Raw genomic sequence first — 23,756 nt, 5'->3', positions numbered from 1 at the left:
GCCAGCAACCTCCCAGGTGCTGAGGACGGTGCAACACAAAACCGGGTCCCCCCAACAATTTCAGGGACCAACACGCCTGTAGACTGCCACTGTCGTCCAAAAAGGACTGAGGTGACTGCGGTGACGTGTCCCCTGCGGCTGACTGCAGACCTGTGGCATCCTGGAGGCCACCCAGGGTCGCACTGACGGGTGAGCCAGGTCCCTGCTTCACCAGCCCGCGGGCTCTCTCGCTGTCTCAGGGCAGCGCAGACAGACGCGCACTCAATACCGATTTTTTTTCCGTGGCATGAAGGTACTTAAATTTACTCTTTGACCCAAAAGCAAAAACTAAAAGATTTTTTTTTTACCTCGATGTCATCGATAAGTTCCTTTTTCCTTCGGCGGATGTCTAGAAGTTCTTCCCTCTCTTCTAAGGAGAGGTCTTCAGGCACTGAAAGAAAAATACATCAAATTGAACAACCGAACTACCGCCCTGGAGAACTCGGCAATGCCCGGTCGGGTGAAGACAGGCACCGGCAACACGGCACGTGGGCGTTTAACCCTAAGGAACCCTGGCGCGGCGGCAGCGGCGGCGGCGGCGCTGTGTGTGGCAGAAAAACAGCCTACACCCCACCAGTAAGGAATGAGCACATTATGGTATTTACAAAACAGAATCCCGCAGAATTAGGAAGAAAGGCTGAACTCAGTCTCTCAACACAGAGGAACCTCACCAATCAAACAGCTGATAAGAGGCAGTGCAGGACTGCTGCTGTAGGTGGCACCTGTCGCGAGGGTGGGACACTGGGCCTGGGGCTCCGGGACGTGCCAGCAGGTGCGCTTACCCCAGCAGGGCGTAAATGAGCGCGTGAGGGACCAAAACCAAATTCTTGCTCGAAGCTCCTCCTGAAAGGGCTGGGGCAGGCGGAGCTACTGCCAGAGGATGGCAGGGAGTCTCAGTGCAGTTTATGTGGATATTTGCTGATTTTTCTTTTATTGACACAGTTGTTCACAATAGCCCCTCATTAGTGACTGACCTCTGCAGTACTTATCGTTCCTACCAGGTCTATAGTCTCTTCTCTTTGATTACAGTCATTCAATGCTTAAAAATGGGGAGGTCTTTTCCCCCGTTAAATCCGGACTGGCTTTGGGACTTCCTCTGACCAAGAGAACATGGCCCAAGTGATGCTGTTCAAGGGCCAGAACATCTGCTATCCCGGGACCCCAAACCACTGTGCTCTGGAGAAACCCAGGCCAGTGACCTAAGACTGTTGTGAAAGAAACCACCCGCAGCAAGAGTCCCAGACAGCCCAGCTGCTGCAGCCGCCCCCCCACCCAGCTGAGGCCCCAGGCAGGTGAGGGCTGTCCTGGGAGGATTGCAGCCGCCTGGCCCGCTGGCCGACTGCATCAATGCAAGAGGACCACAACGGGAGCAGGCCCTGACCTGCCAGCCAATGCCCACGGCTGCCATAGCAACCTAGGGTTCTTTTATGCCAACCACTTTTCAATACTTTGTTACGTGGTCATCGGTAACTGATACATTTACGATGAACACAGGTGGGAAAAGGGCCAAGGTTTAAAACCTGGACTTAAAGAAACAAGCAACAAAACAGAAATTGCAAGAAGCACCTTTAAACTATAAGAATACGTAACAGTTGAAGGTGAAGCAGTAGCAAGTGAAATACCAGACAGACCTTAGTAAGAGGCAGCTGGTCCCACCACAGTAACAGGGGCACCACAGACTAAGACAGGCACCAGATCATGATGTAACATTCCACTAATTGCACGATTAACAAGTCTGAATTTATGTAGCTAACAAAATGGTCTCGAAATATATAAACCAAAAATCAGCAGAGGTAGATGTTAAAAAAAAAAAAGATTCAGGTTTGACTAACACAGTCGACAAGCTTGAACTAACAGACATACCACGCTTCATCGATTTGAGGTGCACATTCACAACACGCCTGGAATCGCCCGTGACGTACACAGGCCGCTGCCTCCACGCATGGGGACTCGCCTGCCACCGTGCGAGGCGCAACCGGACGGCTGCTCCTGGGTGTGTGTGTCACAAACACGACTCAGAACCACCCACCCCACGAGGCCCCAGGGGCTGGGTGCAGCTTCAGACCTCCACCGCCGCATGCAGGTTCGCTCCAGGCCTCTCAGCTCAGGACCCTGAAGACTCGGACTTTAAGACACACTGCGCTGCCCACGCCCTTGGTGGCACCGAGGACGAAAACGAGCAGAAAAATGCCAACTTTGCAGAGGACAGACCCCAAAGAGCGGGGCTCGGACTGTGAAGAAGGGCGCCACCCACCAACTAATGATGCTCCTACTCTGCTTTTTAAATAAGGGTTATATAATAATCAACGTTGAAATGCATCGAAAGGACTTGTTCAATCAATATAAATAAAAATTCTAAGTGAGAAGAAATGAAGTCTGGTTTCTTTGGCAGCCTTTTCCTTGCAGGTAGAAGGTAAAACAACACTGTATCTTGTCACTGATGGAGCCGGACCCAGTCAGATCCGCAGGCCCAGCAGCCCCACCGCACGCGCTCGGTCTCAGGGCAGCCCGGCCACCAGACGGTCTCCACACACCTTGCAGGGCCGTGGTGGCGGACGCCATGCACCGGCTTTGCTCAGCCCCTGCAGGCACCTGGCTGCACATAAAGGAGAGGCGATTTCTATTTAGTCAGTCAGTCAATTGGCACAATGTTGCGTTGCAAAACCATTTGCAAAACCGTGCAGGCTCCAGATGTACAGCTCAGCAAAGCATCCTCTGCACACGGCATCGTGTCCCCACCTGCCCCCCTCCCCCGCTTTGCCCACCACCACCTCCCCCACCCCACCCCCCTTTTCCCTCAACGTTTCTTGCCCAGCCCCCAACCCCCTCCCCAACAGGTGTCCCTGTTTTGCTTGTTACTTCGGTTTGTTCATTACGTTTCACATGTAAGGGAGATCATAAGGCATTTGTCTGTCTGGCTTATTTCACTCAGCATGAAACTCTCCAGATCCACCCGTGCTGTCTCTCGAAAGCTCGTTCACAGTCGGGCTTCTGAAGACGAAACAGGCTCTGCCCACGCGACGGAACCTCTCCCGGCCTCTGCAGAAAGGCTGCCTCTCGGCTGCTGCCGGGGGAGGGTGCGGTCACTGAGGACTTTCTGGGAGAGGCGCGCACGCTTGTCCAGCTTCTGGGAAGTGGAACCGTGGTAGCAGGGCTTCCTGGTTCAGACTGTGGACTCCACCCCAGCTGGGGGCACACGTGGAACCCTGTGACCCCAGGGGTGGCCTGGGAGGACTTCCTTTAGTGACCGGACTCTGGAGGCCAGGCCAGGCCACTCCTCTTGCTCTCCAGGGCCCCACAGGCGCCCCGACCCTCTGTGCCGCACCCTCTCTTCCTGCCCCACTTGCTCCCCGTACTTTGTGCGCCTGGAGCAGAACTCTTACTGAAATGATCGGTGTCGCAAAGCCCACATTCTCCGTGCCGAGGGCAGATCAGATGAGGAAATCCCCCTTGTTCGGAAGTGCAGGAACACAGTTCTAAGCGAGGCGCAGGTCCAGGGAGACGCACAGTGAGGCAGAAAATGCTGAGAAGGGAATGACGTTGGAAGCACTGCACATCGACACTCACAGGCCGCGGCTAAGGCAGCGACGAGAAAGTCGCAACTCAAAATGCTTCTTTTAGGCTAAGTTGAAAGTGGCAAGCTAAGCACTCGCCTTTAAAATTCTGAAAAATAACTGTTTAAATCCAAAGGAGAATAAAGAATTCACTTTTGAAAGGCAAGAAAGTGCAGCCACTTTGGCGAACTGGCAGTTCCTCAACAAGCCAAGCACGGGGTCTGCGTGTGGGCCGGCGGCAGTTCCCCTCCGTCTGTCCATCCCTCTGTGACAACGGGACCAAACGGGAGCTGGTGCACCGCCGTGCACAGCGGCACTGCTCACAGTCGCCAAAAGGTGGCGACAACCCAGGTGTCCTACAGTGAGTGAGGGCGCGATGAACCGTGTGCGCCGGTGCCGTGGGTCATCAGCCACAGAAACGAGGGAAACCGTGGCACATGCAGCAGCCTGTATGGCTGGTTAAGGGCCCTGCGCCAGGGGTGGGGGCCAGTCTCTAGAGGCCGCACACTGTAGGGTTCATGGACACCGCATCTTAAAACGACAGAAGCACAGAGTGGGAAGCGGACCGGCTGTTGCCTGGGGTTAAGGCAGGCTGGACAGTGACCAGCAGGTGTGACTGTGAGAGGCAGCAGGAGGAAGACGGAGACGCCTGCGGTGACAGAACAGTTCTGTACCTAGACTGCAGGGGCTGTTGATGACGTGGACAGAGAGTGAGATGGCACAGCCCCACACACACACTGTACCCGTGTCACCGACCCGATGTGACAGTGTACCACAGGCACGAGAGATGTGACCACTAAGAGACAGTGGTGACGGGCAGGTGAGACCTCCCCACACTGGCTTTCTAACTCGCTGTGAATTAGCCAACACTTAAAGAAAATTGACATCGCCTAAGGGGGAGACCCTGGGGACTGAGCAGAAGGAAGTGGTACTGCCCCCCATCTCCGCTCGCCCCCAGGAAAATGTGGCTCAAGAGTCAAGGTGGTCCCTCCCGCCTGGGAGCCCACCCCCACGTCTGGGAGGAGGGGGCCGTCGGAGCGCCAATGAAACACCGACCTGGCTTTCAGACACAGCCGTCCAGGACCATCTTCTTCCCTGGGTGACCCGCCGGGCTGCCGCACTCGGACATGGGACACCGGATGGGTACGGGCAGGTGACACCTCACCAGGCTGCACACGCTGTTAGGTGCACCGTCCTGGAAACTCACTTCCGTTAGTGACGTCTCTGCTATGGTTCAAGTTGGAGGTCACCTTCGAAGTTTTAGGTGTTGGTCACGGCAGCACCCTCCATCCAGGTACCAAAAGTTGTACTTGTTCCCTGCAGCCGCTCTAACAAACTCCCACAAACTCGGTGACTTGAAACATACTTATTCTCGTGCGGTTCTGGAGGTCCCGAGTCCCAGGTCGGTTCCACGGGGCCACATCGGAGGCCCAGGGGGGACCCCTTTGCTTCCCTTTGTCACTGGGCACCCTCCCCCAGGCTAAACCGCCCTCCTGATTTCTGTCACCACCTCTGGTCTCATCCGTCCTTGGCCCGTCCTGGTCGTTTCCCACAAATGGGATCACATGTGTGTGGTCTTCGGGAGCTTCTCTAACTTAGCAGGATGTTGTCGAGCACACGTCAGCCCTTACGTTTTGTGGCTGAGTACCGTTCCGTTACTCAGAGAGACCACCCTCTGTCCAGTCGCCCGCGATGGACACCTGGGTTGTCGCCTCCTTTTGGCGACGGTGGACAGTGCTGCCGTTCGAGTTTGCATACCCGCTTCCTGGTGTTGTGCGTAACTACAGCCGCCAAAGCCCTCGCCCCCGCGTGTGACACAAAGACCGGCTGTTCAAGCCCCACGCACAGGAGCCTCGTGGGTTCACGACCTGGCCCTGGCCACTCCTCCTTTACCGACTTCTGTGCAAGCAGGAAAAGCAGCGGCAACCCCAGTGCAGAGGAGACCATCCCGGTTAACATTTCAGATTTGATCCTTCCAAAATACAGACATGTACGCACAGAGAAACAGAGTTTAAAAAAAATTTTTTAATGGGGTGACACTAATGATGGTGACCCTGACGAACAAGCGGCCTGGGGTCCCGGCTGCGGCGGGTGGCGTGGCCAGTTCTTAGGGCCATTTTCTTCTTATACTGAGGACTCGCTCTGTCCCTTCTCCTCTTAACCATACAAACTGGCACTTTATAAACTACCATTCTACCCTTTTAAAACAACCCTGTAGCGATATGGTAATAAAACAGAACAAAAATCTCATCCCAAATATTATCGAACCAAGGCCTGTCTTACATGAAAACTAAGTTTCTTAGGTCATAATTTAACCTCGATCCTTCTTAGTTTATTTTAAATCAAAACTCACTCCCACCGGCAAAGGACTGTACTCATTAATGCAACAATTCATTGAAAGAGCAAGATCTAACAGAGAAAGAATGACTACCTTTCATACATCCACTTACATTTTTTTTTTAAGATTTCACTTATTTGTAGAGAGGGGAGAAGGGTGGGAGGAAGAGAAGGAAAGAAACATCAATGTGTGAGAGAAACATGGATCAGTTGCCTCTTGCCCGCCCCCAATCAGGGACCTGGCCCACAACCCAGGCATGTGCCCTGACTGGGAATCGAACCAGTGAACTTTTGGTTTGCAGGATGACGCCCAACCCACTGAGCCACACCAGCCAGGGCTTCCACTTAACTTCAAACGCTTAAATTGTTAAGTGCTTTTCAAGCCCTCCATACTTAGTCAACAGGACCAAAGTGCCTCGGTGTTTTGTTAAGGGCTGTCCTGTTGCCTGTCACAGGGGTGGGCGGTCCCTATTGAAGCAGGGAGAGGCTGGCATCTGAGTACAAACAAGCCTACGCCCTTGATCTTCCACGACTTTGCTCCTTAAGCTGCACCCTCTCTTTTATCTTTAACTGTTCTCTTCCTACCAGCTTCCTTCCGCCAACGTATAAACATACAGGCATTCAGATCTCTCCCAGCCCATCCCGCTGAACCCGCATTCCTCAGCCTTATCGCCGGATCTCCTGTCTCCTCACATAAACTATTAGGGAGGTCTGAGCTTGCTCGCTGCTTCTTAAACAAAGACAGATTATCTAAATGCCATTAATAAGCCTGAGTCAGGAAGCGTGTACCGAAATGCACCGAGGCTCAAGGACAGCCACGAGGCACTGGTGCAAAAACAGGTGGAAAGAGCAACGGAACAGAATACACGGCCTTAAAACAGAACCGCGCCTGGAAGACACTTCAGGGAACAGTCCCTTCAAGAAACGGAGCTGGAACAACTGGGAAAACCGCCCCCTGGAAAGGGGTGAAGCGGAAACCCCTACCTCGTACCACGTACAAAAAGTAACTCAAAATGGACCGGTGAGCTGAAGGTAAGAGCTAAAACCACAGAAGTCCCAGAGGAAAACACAGGGTTAAATCTTCGTGATGCTGAACTTGGCCATGCCTTTTAGATAGGACACCAAGAGCAAAGGCGGCAAAGGAACAAACTGGACTCTGACGTTAAGAACGTGTGTGCATCAAAAGGACACTATCGAAAAAGGGGAAAGACAACCTACAGAACGGGAGGAGATATGTGCAAATCATACATCCGCTAAGAGTCTAGCGTCCAGAATGCATAAAGAATGCTTGCGACTCAACAACAAACAGCCCGGTTTAAAAATTCAAAGGATGTGAACAGACATTTCTGTAAAGATATACAAATGCCCAAGAAGCACTCAAAAAGATGCTCAACATCAGGAGGAAACGCAAAATCGAAACCACAATGAGGCTGCACTTCATACCCACTGGGATGGTGAGAATACTATTTTTAAAAGGTTATTAACTTCGGCAAGGATGTGGACCGATTGCAACCTCTGTATTTTGTTGGCAGGAATGTAAAATGGTTCAGTAGCTCTGGAAAACATTTCAGCAGCTTCTCAAGAAGTTAAGCACAGATTTATCGTACGGCCCAGCGATACTCAAAAGCAGGCATTTAAACAAATACTGCTCACGAGTGTTCGCAGGGACACTATTTACAATAGCCAAAAGAGGTAGAGACCACCCAGATGCTCACCCGAAGATGAACGGATGGACAAGTTGTGGTATAACCACACAGTGGAATATTATTCTGCAAAAATAAAACAAAAAACCAACCTCCTGAAACCTGCAACCACACAGACGAAGCTAAAGAGCATGCTGAGTGAAAGAAGCCAGATGCAAAAGACCACACACGGGACGATCCCACAGACACTAAACACCCAGAAAAGGCAAACCTGCAGAGGCGGAAAGCTCGGTGGTGGCTGAGCTGGAGCGAGAATCAATCAAACACACGGGCTGGGGGGGGGGGTCCCCGTAAATGGAGTGGGCAATGGCTGCACAGTCTGCAGATTCACTCCAAGCCCCTGAATGGTCCCACCCGAAGTGGGTGAACTTTACAGCATCTGAACTGTATCTCAACAAAGCCAGCAGGAGAAAGAGGGTTTGGGTTGGTCTCTCTGTTTTGGAACCTAGCCCCGGGGACCCTCGGGTCCTCACCCTGCGTCACCTGCCGACCTTTCTTGCTCACTCTCTGCGTCTCCAGCGGACACGGGACAACCAGAACGCGCGGCACAGTCGGTGGACCCCAAAGTCTACGCCAGCGGCTGGCCTGTCAGAGACTGAACAGAAGGCCTCGTGCCAACAAGGCCTGAATGACAAGGTAAGTCAGGACCACACAGCGTGGTCCATGCCGCGCCCTCCAACACGAGGTGTATGCTCGCCGCCACGGACCCTGTGTGCCGTCACTGGAACTGCTCTGGGCGCAGAGGTCCAGCTGGCCAAGGGTTTCCCAAACTGGCCTCACCTTGCTACGAAGCTTGCAAAAATTACGAGTGGACAAAGTCCATGCTGAACATATTTTTTTTTTTTTAAAAAGAAGAAAGGAAAGGATGTCTCTAAACAAAGAAAAAGTGACTTGAGATGTCGTGAGGTGGCCCAGAATGCCAACCCCCTGCGTCACGGGCCTGACAGACCCAGCCCAGGCGAAGAGGCTGGGTTTTACCGAGGCCACGTGTCTGGGCCCAGCCGGCTTCTGCTGGAAGCTGGAAGGGCGAGGTCTCCGTCTGAAGACCCCGAGTGCCCCCTGGGCCCCTCACACAGCCACGCCTCCGGGGCGACCACAGCCCGCAGAGTGGGCGCACCTCTGCCCGCTCCTGCAGGGAGCCCAGACCAGACCCCCGTCTGCGGCAGATCTGACACAGCTGCACGACATCTGATGCTGCGCTTCCCATTCACAAACATCTCAAAGGGAGAAAGCCGAGGAATTCGATGCTGCGTGGGGGCGGGGAGCCCGGGAGTGTGCTATTTTAGGGCAAAGCCAGCAAACCGGGCGGGATCCATGTGGTTTTTATCTGCACGGTCCAGGAAGGAAGCGGAGGCCAGGAGTCTGGGCTGAAAATCCCCGCCGGGGACCCTTTGGCTACTCCAGGGCTGCGGTCCCAGGAACCCAGCAACGGGACGTCTGTCTCCCAAGTCCCAGGAACGAGGCAGCTCCAAGGGGCCAGAAGGTGGGCAGGGAGGGCGGGCACGAGAGGGCAGGCCTGCAGGTGGGTGCGCTCAGCCCGTCCTCCAAACCCGGGAAATGACAGGAGAGGCTTTTAAAATGGGAGATTGGCAAGAGCCTAGAACTGCTGAAATCGCCAGAAGAAGAAAACGGACAGGAACAGGTTGAAGGAGAAACCGGCGTCGAGGAGACGCCGTGGGCGGTCCCGTGGCTGCCGAGGGCGCGCCGTAGACACACTGCGTGCAGACGGTGCAGGGAGAGTGGATCGGCGCTGCCATGAGGCCTGTAATGAAAACCATACAGCTGGCTCAGTGGATGGAAAAGGGCGTTTGATAAAACTCGACAGCCCTTCCGGATTTGAAAAAAAAATGCAGTGAACTAAGAATAGAAGATTTGTGGATCCCGTGAAGGGTCTGTGGCGGGGAGCAACAACAGACGGCGGACTTGGAGGCGGTCCCACTGGGGACGGGACCGAAGGAGGGGCCACTGTCACAGCCCGTGTTCGACACAAAGGCCTGGCAGGTTTTCCAGGGCCGGGAAACTGGGCCGGGGGCCCCGGTTAGGGAAGCATTTACACGAACTAAGTTTCCCATAAACAGCAAATTTGTATTTCGCCACCCAAACAGACTACTGAATCCTGTGTGTATCTCCAAGAGGACAGGATCTCACAACCTTTACTGAAAACGCTATGATTCCTCAAGCAGAAAACTGCACCATGAGTGTGGACAAGTAACCGCCCGGGACCCGAGCAGGACCACGGCATAAACGCTGCCACCCCGGGGAGGACAGGCCAGGAGCCCCTGGTCTTCATGTCACATCTGCTCTTCAATCGTGAGGACGAGGCAGGTGGACAGGCTTTTAACAGCCAGACCAGCACGCCCTGCGCTCGACGCCCAGTCTCCGATGGGTTATTAATGTATCTAAATGTTTCTACAGAGGCTCACAGAGAGTCTATCTCCCTCCCTGAACCCCCACTGCCTGCCTCGCACCTCCTGTCTGGCCACAGAGGCAGGTGACAGAGAGCGGGTGACAACGCGCAGGACGCTCAGGGAGGACGCAGGGCGTGCCTGCCTCACGGGGACGTCCCCAGTCTGAGGCACACCGGCTTTACTGCGCAGCCTTCCCCACGTCCCCAGGACAGAGGAACACAGTTCAACGTGCCCTCTGGCCAGGCTCCCTTCAAAATCCCGGGCTCCAGCAGGGAGTATGGGGGGGAAGGGCCGGGCTGGAAAGAAGTCTTTGTGAGGGAAGAAGAATCGAGTGCCCAAGCTGTGTGGGAGAGGGGGACCCGGGGGTCAGGCCACACTGAAAGGGGCCAGGCTGGCAGCAAAGAGACCATTCCGCACCCCCGCCACCAAATGACCTTAAAAATGGAAAATGAACAGTTTTAAAGCGAGCAGAGAAAGCAAAAGAACTTCTTATCTGTGTCCAAACCACGCTCAACTTTAACATTTAGCTTCTGGAAATGCGGCTGTTTCCCTCTGAGAAGTGTCCCCTCTCCCTGTCCACCCCTCCCACTGGCCAGAGCCCCCGGAGGAGTTCCCTGTGCTCGAGAACACTGGGTTTGTGAAAATGTAGAACGGCTCTATTTTTTTACAGATTTCCCCCTTCCACGCTGCCTTACCATCTTTCCCTTTAATTCTCGCGATGGGGAAAAAGTACCTCATTTGTTAGACACTGTCCTGGCAACTGGTGTGTCACTGAGGATGTGGTGACTGCAAAACATGAGACGTTGTGCAGCCTGATCGAGGCCCTTCGTTCCGGAGGCTCCGGAGCACATTGGACGGGACGCACACACGGCGACCCCCGCCCCACGTCCTCAGAGCCGAGAGAGGCACAGCTGTTGAACAGCTGTCCAGCAACAGGATAAATCAGAGGAGCAGAGAGTAAAACCTGAATTAGCCAAAGAAAGTGGAGGGGAAATCCAAGGAGGAAATACGCAGCTATCCAAGGAGAGCGGGCCAGGGCGCCAGACTGCCCCGACGACTCAGATGTCTGCATTTTAAATATGCCCCCAGAACGATAAAACGTCTCTGCTTCTGGTTTAAAAATACAGTGTTGCCAAGCAGGCCCCAGGGAGAGGCTGCTGTGGGCGCGGAGCTCTGCTTCCCCTTTACAACCCTTCCCAGCCTCCTACAGGCTCCGCAACCCAGCGAGGGCTCAGTCGCCTCATCTGCACAATGGGGCTGGCAGTCCCTGCCCCCACGCTTTTTGGAGAATCATAGGCGAGCTAACAAACAAAGCAAAGTGCTTCATGCAGCCTCTGGCACACACGAGTCAATAAGCGGTAACCACTAGTGTTGTTGCTCCTGCTATTACTGTATCAATTACTATTAACATCCTTTACTTAGAAACTTACATTAGAAACTTACAGAAGTAACCCTTTCTCCTTAAAGCAAAGCCTCAGGCACCTAAAGCTAACAATACCCATTCCCATTGTACTGGGGATAAAAGAACTTTTCTGGAGGATTTTTTGCTCTTTTAATCTATGGAAACCATAAAATGACTAATGCAAACCCCAGACAGACAGAACAAGTCAAAAATAAAAACTTGGAACCCCAATTTGCATTCCACTCTCTTAGCCACCAGACTCAAGGGAAGTTCTGTGACTTGGAGTGAAATCACGCTTTGAAGAATGCTCATCACCATGCAATTGACAAGGGAAAAAAAAAACCAAACAAACCCCAAAACAGTGAACCTAGGCATTCATTCAGGAGACAAGGCAGGCATTGAAGGACAGAATGCCAGGCGACCGACCGTCCGATTACATGAGGTTGGGTTTCCCAACAAGGGGATGACCAGGGGTGGCACCCAGTCTCTACCCGGTTGGTACTCCTGCTTCCCACCCTCCACCCACTCTTCCCCAGTGGCTCTGCCCCTGCCCCTGCCCAGGCCAGGAAGGGCACGGTGACTGTGAGCCTTGTGGCCCCCCATCGAAGACCCCCTGCTGTCACAAAGCACAAGAGCCTTGTGCCTGCTGTCCCTCTAGGCCCAGGGCTCTGACCAAAAGAGTGTGACAAAGAAATGGGAAATCCAGAAACTGCTTTGCCGGCACCGGCACCACCGGGGTCCTGACCACTGGTGACAACTGCAGCAGCAGCCACAGTAACTCAAACCGGACTGCTCCTGTGGCCGCCTGTGGCCGGCCAGCTTCCTGTGGCTTCGGTCCGTCTTCTGGGCCTGGCTCTCTAGACTCCTCAAGGTTCTGCAACTGCCCCGTGTCTTTTCAACGATGTCCTCACACACTTAAATTAGCCAGTCACCTTCTGTGACCGTCGGGCTGTCAGTGACAGCACCTGGCACTCTTGACTCGCACTCTGCTCCTCGGGTGCCTCAAAACCGCTCTCCCACTGCGGCGGCCCCACCTCCCCGGCCCGAGAATCTCAGGCCCGTGCCCAGCAGTGCTCTCCCTTCCCCAGTTCCCGAACCTGCTGCTGCCTGGAGTCGCCCCCCCTGGTCACCCACCTCCCCCGTCCAGTCTTCCTTTGGTCGTCTCAGTCCCCAGGACATTCACCTGCCTGCCAGACGGCCCCACTGGGACATCCTACAGATACGCCCGTGAGTCCCAAAGTTAGTCACTCTCTCCCGGTCCTCCGCGCACCCTGCCTGTCCTGTGCTGTGCCTGGACTCCAGTCTTCACGATGTGTCGAGTTAACCAGGCTTCACGCAACCTGAGCCTCATGTAAGAAGCCACCAGCTCCGGTCAATTCTGCCTTAGTAACAAGTTTTTACTTTGTTTCTTTAAGGCAGTACCTCTGTCTCTTCACCCCAGTCTCTACCCTGTTTCAACACCTGATCACTAACTGCACCTTTACACCACAGCTATCTTTCTACCTCACAAAGCTGGCGGAGTTATCTCCCTGCCCAAGAGCCCTATCAAAAACTTCCCGATAATTCAAAATCCATTGATCTAATCTGTACCTGGACCAAGGAGCCCCTTGGAGGAGGAGGAGAGAGGCCCTGGTTCCTTCATGTTGGAAGTTTAAAGGGAGCCTGGCACACCGGACACCCCCACCTGACATCTGCTGGCAAGCAGGGACACGCCAAAAGCCCCAAAGAGGGTGTCACCATGAGAGAGTGACTCAGGCTTAACACCAAGGCCTGGATGCCCGTGGAAAGGGCCGGTTTCAGCACGGCTTGTACTCAAGCCTGGGAGCCCCTGGGGACCCGGCGACCCGGCCAAGCAGCTGTGCCGAGCTGGCTATGTCAGCGCACACTGAGAGCGCGTCCGTCACTCTCAGATGCGCCAGCTCCCTGGGCACAGGCCCGGACTCAGCCCTTGGGACTTAATGACTCCAAAGTCTGGAATAGTCATCCTGAGAGAGACTGTGGATTTCCTAATAAATAGTAATGAGGCAGACTGAACGATTCGTAGAAAAAGGGATGGGCCCAGCTGGCGAGGAAGGCCATTCCATCATCACCAGTGGTTCCTCCCTCGCCACCCACGCGGCCAGAGCAGGGGAGGCTCAGATGCCTCCCTCGGTGCCTCTTCTCTGGTCCTCGATGACTGCCCCACCTCACCGCCCGGCAGAGCCCCCGTCACACCGAATGCCCTCCCGAGGACGGCACGCTTGTCCTGTGCGCACAGACTTCCTCCTCACAGAACGCCGCATTCCCGCCCCCCAGCGGCGGATGACCTCCTCATTCCTGAAGGTGCACAGACCACTCTCCCCAGGACACCTGCCCAACCCCTGGGGCGGAACTGTTGCTCCCCAGGGCCCCGCCCCCAGCAGCCTGCCCCTCTCCCCATGCATCCCACGCTCCCCATCTCCCAAGGGACACACTCATCCGCCCACGGAGCTGCTGGAGAGCAGCCAGTCATCTCGAGTCGCTCTGTACTTCTCGGAAACCCTCGCGGGTTCTTCCGGGTCCACGGTACTCATTCAGCAGCCATCACCCCAAAATGAAAAAGGAAACGCCACATGCCGGTCGAGGAGCACAATAGCTGGGTAGTTTCTTGGTGCAAATTCATACACTCTCTTCCTCTCGGGAAACCAAGGACGTTTGGAGACCACCAGGGAGGGAGGCTTCAAGTCTGGAGTTTCCCGATCTCTGCACAGCTCCGCGCTGCCGAGAGGACCACATCTCCCAGGGCGAAGGCGGGAGGAACAGATCGGTAGGGACAAACCCCACGCCGCCTGCAGAAACTGGGAAGTATCTGCCCAGAGCGGACTGTTGATGCGTCTGTGGGGGGGCCGGCGGTCTCCCACACGGCTGGGGGCAATAAAGTCTGGTGAGTGGGCGTGGAGGGAAGTCTGGTGACGTCTACCAACGTTTCAAATGCATTTTCCTTTTGGCTCGGGGACCTTATTTTCGAGTATTTCTCATATAAACTTGCAGAAGACAGCAACAGGCACAAGGCTACGCACCGCACCATGGTACCAAAGATCAGCCACAGCCAAGTGTCCCCCGGTGAGGTGCTGGCTGAGTAAACTGGCACGCCCACGCAACGGACTACTACACAGCCGTTAAAAAGAAAAAAAGCAAGAAAGTGCTCTACACACTCCAACATGGACTACCTTCCAGGAAACGATGAGAAGGGCAAGGTAGAAACAAAAGCAGGAATAAGAATTTGTATTTCTGTTATAATTGCATTTACAAGCGCTGCAAGGCCAAACAAGAAACCAATGAAGAGGCCCATTTCTCAGGATCAAGACCAGGAAGACAGAGGCTCTTGCACGTGCCCAGGAGGGAGGGAAGGGGCGGAGCGGGAGGCTTGGACTGACAGAAATTCCCAGCCACACTAAACCGGCCAGTGCCACTCTACCCCACTGGCTCCGGTCCCCTCCCGCCCCTACAGCTGCAAGGCCACCCCTGTGACTCTAGAGTGGACCCAGTGCCGCCTGTCCCCAGGCTGCTGCAGAGGACTGGGGTTCCCTCGAGAAGCAAACCCCCAAAGGCCTGGGGGACAGAGAGCCGGGTCCAGGCAGATCCCTGGCTGTCCATCTCTGTGCCCGACTTTCACTTTCCAAGTGGTCACATTAAAATTGTTTTATGAAAAACCAAACTTCTACCAATACTTGTCTAATCATCGATATAAAAAATAAAGCAGTAGTGATCCTCCTGAGTGAGAAGAATGGCAAGGCTTTCCTCTCCCCTGACCTCCACCCTTGACCTCCACCCCTTGACCTCCACCTACTTCCCGGCTTCTGTTAGTGGAACCTGGGCCACGTTTATCATTGTGGCTCTGACACTGAATAACTGGGGTTTGTTCATTTCATGACGTATCTTCTCTGTCAAGAATTAGTCGCAACGTTTGAAATTTTGATGTGTGGGCAAGTTTATAATTGTTCAGACCTAAACTGATGTTTACATGATTTCAACTCAATATCGCCTTTATTTTATAGCCGACCTTTGCCCTTCTGGACTCAGGAGTTACTGCAGCTCATCCTTTCATGGACTGAAATGCATCTTTGGAAAAGTTCCCCCCTCACCCCGCCCCCGAAAGAGTCCCAGGTGGCATTTCAGGAATATTTCAGGTACGTATCGCAGGAAAAAGTTCAAATGGCCTTAATAACTAAGGAATCCTAGCGGCTCACCTAATGAGGAAGTGCAAAGGCAGGGTGCACGCCCACGGAAGGCGGGGTGCTGGGCCTGCCTTCCCTGCACCTTTAGAGACCACCCTTCTGTTGCCTGCACAAAGGAACAATCACTACAATTATTTCTTTTTAAAAATATTTTATTTTATTTATTTTTAGAGAGAGGGAAAGGGAAGGAGAGAGGGAGAGAAACATCAGTGTGTAGTTAGCTCTCACGCGCCCCCTACTGGGGACCGGGCCTGCAACCCAGGCTTGTGCCCTGACGGGGAATCGAACCATGACCCTTAGTTCACAGCCCGTACTGGCTGCTTGTAGGTACCTTCTTTATTCTTGAAATTTGAACATTTCACCAGCACAGTTGCTCTTTCCACCAGGAATGAGCATTTATAACACGTGGGAGACACTTAGTAGGTTGGGTTTTGTTTGGTTTCCTTTCCGGCTCAAAGATACTTTTTTTTTCCCCATTGTATCTATTCTTGTTTCTATTCTATTTGTTTAGGAAGCTTCCTCAGGAACAACACTTATTTAGATCACAAGACTAATTGAACTTTCTACATTGTAGCTTCTGCTAATGGAGTTTAAAACTCTGCAGATACAATTAGTATCATTACAGTTTTTTTTGTTCACTCATTTCATCCGCCTCTCCCTCAGCCAACCAGTGTTCAGGCTGGCCCACTGCCTTAACTCATCTTCCAATCACTTGTTTCCGTGTTTTTCTTGAATTTTGTTATAAACAACACAAAGCAGATTCGCTCTGAAATTTATTTTGTTTCTATTCACTTTTTCAAAATTACACTGCTTTTCCTCTGCCTCAGAAAGTGCACCCCCCACACCCCTTATTTTATGGGGACACGTTGCTCTTTTCTTTCATTACCGAACATGCACACTCAGTCCCTGGTATTTCCTTCATCCTGGGCCCATGGCGGATGACTCGGGGTCTCACCTGTGGTTCTCCTCAGGGCACGGAGTTGGGTGGGTTCCCAGCTGCAGGTGTAAGCTGCAGGTCTGGGGCATGATTTGCATCACACACTCAGGGGTGGTCCAGCTTCGTCCCTACACATCTGCTTCTCGGTGTGACACGCTGTGATCTAGTGTCTGCAGGAGATCCTGTCTGGGGCAGCTTCTGCTCCAGAGAGATTGTGGGGGGGTGCTGCCTGCTGCCCCAGGGAGGAGAACCCCGTACCCCCATTTTGAGCAGCAGAGGCTCATGTGTCCTCTGGGCCCCCAACCCCAGACAAGCTGCTCCCAGATACTGTGGCAGCCCAGGAGCAAGCAAACCCACCCTGCTCAGGGTCTCGACCTGGAGACTAGTCTCCCGGGAGACTATAAATGAGGGAGGGTCTCGGGGCTGGGACACAGGGGCGTGCTCCAGGAACGGAGCACAGCTCCCACCCAACAGCCGCAGGAAAGGCTTGACTGCAGCCCCACAATGGCAAGGGGAGGGTTCCGCCAGCAGCTGCTGAGCTCGGGGAAGGGGTGCCCAGAGCAGGTGAGCTGGCCCCCCCACTGTGAGACCCTGAGCAGAGGGCCTAGGTAATCCGCTCCTGCTTCCTGACCCCAGAAACGGTAAAATCATGAATATGTGCTATTTCAAGCAGCTACCAAAAGAAGAAGAAGAAAAGACAGCACACAACCACAAATTCAACCACGTGACGGAGGTGAGTAAACTCTCTCAACCGCTGAAACCGACCCAAGTCTCAACTCCACTCACAGGGGGAACGTGGGGGGGTCAGTACTTTCTCCTGGACCGCGCTCCAGCGTGGGGGCGCCTGGAAAAGGGAATCGGGCTACGGCACGGACGGGCCTGCCCGGGGAGAGAAACCAGGCACAAAAGGCCGCACATTCGCCAACTCCACTTCCACGGAATGTTCAGAAGAGGCAAACCCACAGAGACAGAGAGCAGATTAGCGGCCGCCAGGGGCTGGGAGGACGACTGCTAACGAGGACCGAGTTTCCTTCCAAGGTGATGAAAGTTGTTCTAAAATTAGCTGGCGGCGATGGCTGCACAACTATTAATACGAGAACATAGTAAAAAACACAGAATTTTCAAGGGGTGACTGTTACATCCTGTGCATTTCAGTTCAATTCTCTAACAACAACAAAAAAGGGAATAGGAACCTTATTACCAAATCAGATCAAGGCTCACAACCCCTCACCCCTGGGACAACCACAGACCAAACAACCCTTCAGGGCGGGAGGGTCTCTCATACTTAGCAAAGCAGCAAACCAATCACGTACGACGCTAAGAAGCTATCAGACTACTTTTAAGTTAAAAAAAAAAATCTGTGAGTAAAAATGGGGCAGGAGAGAGCAGACGAGGCATGGAAGAAGTTTCTCGAAGGGTCACAAAATGTTTCATTCAGTGGGAGGCAGACGATAGGAACCTGTGAGAGCCCAGGAGATGGACCGGCCTCGGAGGACACGGGTGGGCGAGGACACTCCCAACGATCACGCACTTCGCCCTCGGAGCAGCGGTCTGCAAGGGAGGAGGCAGAGGTCTCCGCGCTGGCTCAGTGGTCCCCGGGTACTACAGCCGCTCGAGGGGCACTGGCTTATTTTCCCTAATAAAGTTAAATATCCTCAAGGCATCCAGCAGGATTTGGGGGCTGAACAAGAAGTGTGGCTCCTACAGATGCCGCCGTGAAGCACAGAAATTGGAGAGAGATCATCTGAAAACAGAGCGTGGGATTTCAAGGAGTCCTGCCACCTCAGAAGAACCACTCGGAAGGGTCATGGCGAACAGGCCACCCTGGTCTCAAATAGCCCCCAAACAGGATGTCTGGCTGCAGTTAGGAGAAATCCGAGAAATCTGACCTCCTCAGCAGAAAACACGAAAAACAAAATGCTCCAGACGCACAAGAATGTGAAAACCAGGGGCTCCGTGATAATGACGGCTATCACAGAAGCGACTTTGAAGTGCACACTCCATCTGCAGGGACAGGGTGACAAAGGGCACTGGGTCCCCGTGACCCAAAGCTGATCAAAGGCGCGACAAGCTTTCAGAGCCAAATGTCGGAGGGGACCGCAGCTCTGAAATTCAGCATGACGGCCCTGCCGATTCTGTCGGTGAACTCGTGAATGGGGGTGCCACTGAAGAGACCCCCCCACCCCCAGGGGAAGAGCACTCAGCTCCTGCCCAGGGCTGGCGGCCACCTCCACACCAGCGAAAGCAGAGGGAGGGGAGTCCCACCCTCAGGAGGGCTCGGCTCCCCCCCCCCCCCCCCCCCCCGTTGCTATTTTCTGCTTCCCGCTGGAGACAATACATTGGCCTCACGTATATTCTCCGGTTCCCGGGTTATGTACACAGTATGATTAAAAGGGAAAAGCCAGAACGCCCACCCGAGACGAGTCACCAACCGAAGGAGCTCTCCACGGGCCTCCTGAAGGGGCGACTCCCAGATCCTGCCGCTGTTTCTTGAATACTTTTCTCGGGTGTCATTTCTTTCCCACCCTGCCCTTTCCTTTATTGAGCCTTCACACAATGCGTTTGCCGCAGCCACCACCGGATACACTGGCAGCAACAAAACAGTTACAGCTGGATCCTGTATCCACGCGGCCGCAGCTACAGCTCAGAAATGTCTGGGGCCCGCGGGGAAGCGCCGAGTGCGGGGAGAAATAAGGAGACGCGTTCCTGGGAGATTCAGGGTTTGCTCCTCATCCAAGGACCTGGCGGCAACGGCCTCTCTTTTGTCTTATGTAAATGCAGTGGGTCTTCCCACGTTTTCCAGGTCTCAGGCCCATTTCTCTACACAGCCGGGGCCAGATATTAAAACGAAACCCGTACTGCATTAAGCCAGACAACTAATCGCCTCACATGGAGCAGGACTAACAGACGGCTGTGCGCATCTGTCCCAGGTCCCCCCACGCACGCTTCCCCACTTGGTAACTCCTTCTGGTGACCGATTTAATCCCCATTGACCAAAGAACAAGAGAAATGAACATGACTTTGACCTTGAGTCAAGTAGGTGATTTTAACCTCTGTACAAAAATGTAAAATGATATTAAAATAAACAAAGCCCTTCTCTCTCCTGTTTTTACATGGAAGTCATATTAGGGAACTAGCCTGGACGACTCTCCAAAAAAAGTCACAGTCACCATTAAAAAAAAAAAAATTAAGACTGAGGAGACATAACTACACACAAGGTGCAAGTGGATCAGCGAGCAGCTACGTAAGGAGGGAACTATGGAAGGCGCTCTGGGAGCAGCCGGGAGACCAGAACTTGGACTACGTGTGAGCCGGGACCACGAATCCCCGTTCGTCTTCCCAGGCAGGGTCACGGCTGTGGTCAGGAGGACAGTGTCCTTAGGGGAGGGACGTTAGGTACCATATTTCCCCAAGTATAATGCGCTCCGCTGTATAACCTGCGCCCACGTTATAGGGTTGCCCATGTGTAACGCAAGTCCTCATTTTTCTCTCAAAAATCTGGGCAGAAAAGTATGCATCCTAACACAGCAAAACACGGTATTTACGGATAAACTGTTATGATGTATAGAACTTACTTTTATATGGTTCCAAAAAAAATATCAACAGTACGTATCGGAGCTAAAGCAAAGGTGGCAAAGTGTCGGCAGTGATGAATTCAGGTGGAAGATATACAGGCATTCATTATCCTGCTCTGTCAACTCTCCTGTAGGCAGGGAAAATGTTCAAAATACAAAGCTGGGTGGGGAAAAGATCCCCCGCCCATCACCCATCCTCCCTGAACCCAGACACACAACAGTTCTTCCAAGTAACTCTGCTTAGTGTAAAAATGGGCCCCGAGGGCTTAACACCGTGGGAGCGGTTTTAAATGTCCACTAAGTGTTTGGGATTTTTGGTAAATCCTTCATTCTGTAATTTCACTTGGGTTTTTTTTTAATGTCCATATGACATACGAGGCAATTCAGGAGCTTCCACAATGACTCAAGGCTGGAAGTGGCCAGAGCTGCATATATTTGCTTAAAAATATGTCAACAACAAGTAACAGTCAGTTCAGATGTTTAAACAAACTCAAGTAAGTACACAGAGAGCGGAGACGCAGACTCTCAGAGCCAACCATGGACATGACAGGGGACGGAGTGATCTGGACTGCAGGGATCATCTGAAACGCCCTTCAGTGGCTGACCCCACACAGCAAACAGGCAAAAATTCCGAGAGCCTTATTCCCAGAGACCACCGGGAGTTAGGGGACCCCCTGGTCCCACAGGACAAAGACTGGGAGGAAACAGTTTCGTGGCTGTCACTGGCATGACCCATCCCGACGAGCTGTGCCCCGCAGAAGCCACAGCCCAGATTGGGAGAGGCAGACCCCCCAAGGCTGCGAGGAGCCGAGTCCAGATTCCAGTGAATGAATGAAAATGGCAGCCAGTCTCGCGGGGAGGGAGGGCGTGTCTAGAGACACCAGGACAAAGGAGCTTCAATAAAACAGGCTGAAGCAGCCTCATAAAATTAACAGCTTGGACTAAGAGGCAGGCCCCCCCCCCTCCACTTTTTGGGAAGATGCTCCGGTTAGGATCACCACCCCAAGCCTGGCCTGTCCCTCTCTTTAACCAGTGAAGGTGGGACTGCTCCTGACTGTCGGTAACTTGACGGTAATTAAGGCAATGGCTCTCCAGTCAAATCTGTCCCTGAAATGCCCAGGCTCCAGCCTCACTGGTTTTTGGGGTTTTTTAAAAGACTTTATTTAGTCATATGTTAGAGAGGAGAACTGGAGGGAGAAAGAGAGGGAGAGAAACATCTCAGTGTGGTTGCCTCTCACACACCCCCCTACTGGGGACCTGGCCCGCAACCCAGGCGTGTGCCCTGACTGGGGATCGAACCTGCAGCCCTTTGGTTCACAGGCCGGTGCTCAGTCCACTGAGCCACACCAGCCAGGGCCAGCCTCCCTCGCTGTTCCTTGATTGCTAAAACCAAGCCAAAGTGATCAGAAAACAAACGTGTAGATGTTCCCTCTAAAGGGAGACAGTCGGCCGCTGGCAACCGGTCCCCGACTCGGGCCCTGGGCCGAGGGCAGGCTCCAGCCTCAGCACCCTGGGAAGGCCTGCACCCACTCTCCAGGTGGCCGTAAGGGCCAGGACGTAGATTTTTTTTTCTCCGGAGTACATGTCTTTTTTTTCTTTTTTATGATGCCTCAACTCTTCACAGATAAAATGGAAAAGAAATAAACACAGAACGAGCCGGAACCCTTCTGGAAGGGTGTCTACTATCTCCACGAGCAGGACAGACTGCTCTTTGATGGGGGAGCACTGGACACCCAGACAGGCGGAGAGGGGGGGTCCCGCTACGGGAGGGTCAAGGGTGGAGGTGTGTGGAGGATCACAAACAGGAGGGCTGAATCCGAGAACCCAGCTTACGTGTAAGCTGCAAGAGCAGCAGAGCCCCGGGCAAATGTCTGTTTATGCTCTTTCCGGATTTTAAGAAAATTAGTCATGTTCCGCGTGTCGGGCCAAACGGCTGGGCATCTGCGAGGCAGGAGCGAGGGTGCCAAGGGAGTGTGGGACGCACACGCATGCACTTGGCCCCCGCTCCCTCCGCCTGCTGCCACCGGGAGGGAGCGCCAGAAGGAGCAGGGCTGTGATGAGCAAGATCAGGAGGCAGGACCAGTCCGACCACAGGACGGAGGGGAGGTGGCACCTGAGCTTCTTTTGTGGAAATAAAGACGTCCTGGTAACTGACGAATCTACAGCTTCCCCACCCTCCTGAGTGAAAGAGTTAGGTCTTAGAAACATTACTTTGGGGAGTCCAGGGACGACCCTCTGTGATGCCTGAGAAAAGGCAGCATTCTAGACCCCCCTCCAGTGTGCGGATTCCTCTGACGGAAGCCAGGGAAAGGCATCGCTCATCCCGAAGATACGCCGAGCTCTCGGGAGTGCGGTCAGATACTGTCCGCTCACACTCAGGAGACCCAGCCTCAGCGTGTGAACGGGCCACACGCTGGAAAGTCACTGACACCGCCCAGCTTTCCCACACTCCAACACAAACAGAAGTGGATTCATTCCTGTCTCGATTCAAAAAATTTTAATCTAATTACCGAAGCTTGTGGGAGGGGGGGCGGTGCAGGGGGACCACGTTCTTGATCGTTTTTTTCCTCTCTGCTAAAAACAGAAAGGAAGTCCTGTCTTCTGACAGAATATCAAAAGGCCAGTGTCAGCCACTCTCAATGACTGCATTTTAAACAGTTTTTGCGTTAACTCAGAGAGGAAATATGACCCGACTCGGTTCTTAAAGTGATAAACGCACAGGGGTGGGCAGAAGTAGACTTGAACCCGACCACCTGCGGGAACAGCGGGGCTGACCCACGCAGGTCCCCGAAATTCGGGTTGTTTACCGATTCTCACAGACCACGGGTGTGTGTGAGAACAACCCAGGCGGGCAGTTTGTGCACTACCGAGACTGACCGGACCTAAGTGCTCGGGGCCACTGCACAGCCTTTTGAGTTAAAAAAGCTGTTGTGCTAATCTTCACATGCGTTTTCCATCTGAACTGCAACCCCACGCTTGCCTGTCCCTGCAGGGAAGTTGCAGGAAGAGCAGAGAGCGACTGAGAAGGAAGCCTGCTGTGGCCACAGCCAGTGTCAGACAAGACGGGAGCCTCTACCCAGCCGAGTAAACAAGGAGGCATTTACTGTCCCGAACAACAGGAAGTGGGGAGAGAGGGAGGCTCCCAGGTGGGTGAAATTCAGCAACTCGCACAAGGTTAAGGATCCAGCTGGTCGTCCTCAGCCTGTGAGTCTGAAACCAGACAAACCTGAGATGCAAACCGGCCACCCAACGAGGCCTGACCAGAGTCCATCGTGAGAAAAGGAACCGTTTCTCCCTTGTTTATCTGTCTGAGGAGGAAGGAAGACACCTTTCCAAGAAATACCCCTGCAAACTGCCCTTCGCCACTCACTGGCCATAGGAGGGTTTACACATCGCTCTTGCAATCGGTGGCGAGAAGAAAGGGGAAACCTGGCCTGGCTTACACTATTCAGATTCCCGCCTTGTGGGGGTAAGGGCCTCTTCCCCAATAGCAGACAAGCGAACAAATGAGGGTGCTTGACAAGGAAGACGGGGGGATGGATTTGTGTAGGGGACCTACGGGTGTCACACAGAGTCCGATGCAGCCATGACAGTGGACATACTGC

At 53.5% G+C, this 23,756-nt stretch overlaps 1 protein-coding gene across 3 annotated transcripts in view; it reads right to left on the bottom strand.

Moving 5' to 3' along the window:
- CYTH3 (cytohesin 3) overlaps positions 1 to 23,756 on the bottom strand; it is a 49,501-nt gene that overhangs the window by 15,451 nt on the left and 10,294 nt on the right. For 2 of the 3 annotated variants that reach the window (XM_037134824.2, XM_037134823.2), the window contains exon 2: positions 348 to 430. In XM_037134824.2, coding sequence (XP_036990719.1) covers positions 348 to 430 — 83 coding nt within the window. Of the gene's footprint in view, positions 1 to 347; positions 431 to 20,151; positions 20,471 to 23,756 lie in introns of those variants that run through there. The other variant, XM_037134825.2, reaches the window with a different exon arrangement.

Source organism: Artibeus jamaicensis, unplaced genomic scaffold (genome assembly GCF_021234435.1).
Source record: "Artibeus jamaicensis isolate MK-2021 breed Jamaican fruit bat unplaced genomic scaffold, CSHL_Jam_final scaffold_3151, whole genome shotgun sequence".
Taxonomy (NCBI): domain Eukaryota; kingdom Metazoa; phylum Chordata; class Mammalia; order Chiroptera; family Phyllostomidae; genus Artibeus; species Artibeus jamaicensis.
The sequence above is the reverse complement of the archived record's forward strand: the minus strand, read 5'-3'. Positions and strand labels throughout refer to the sequence as shown.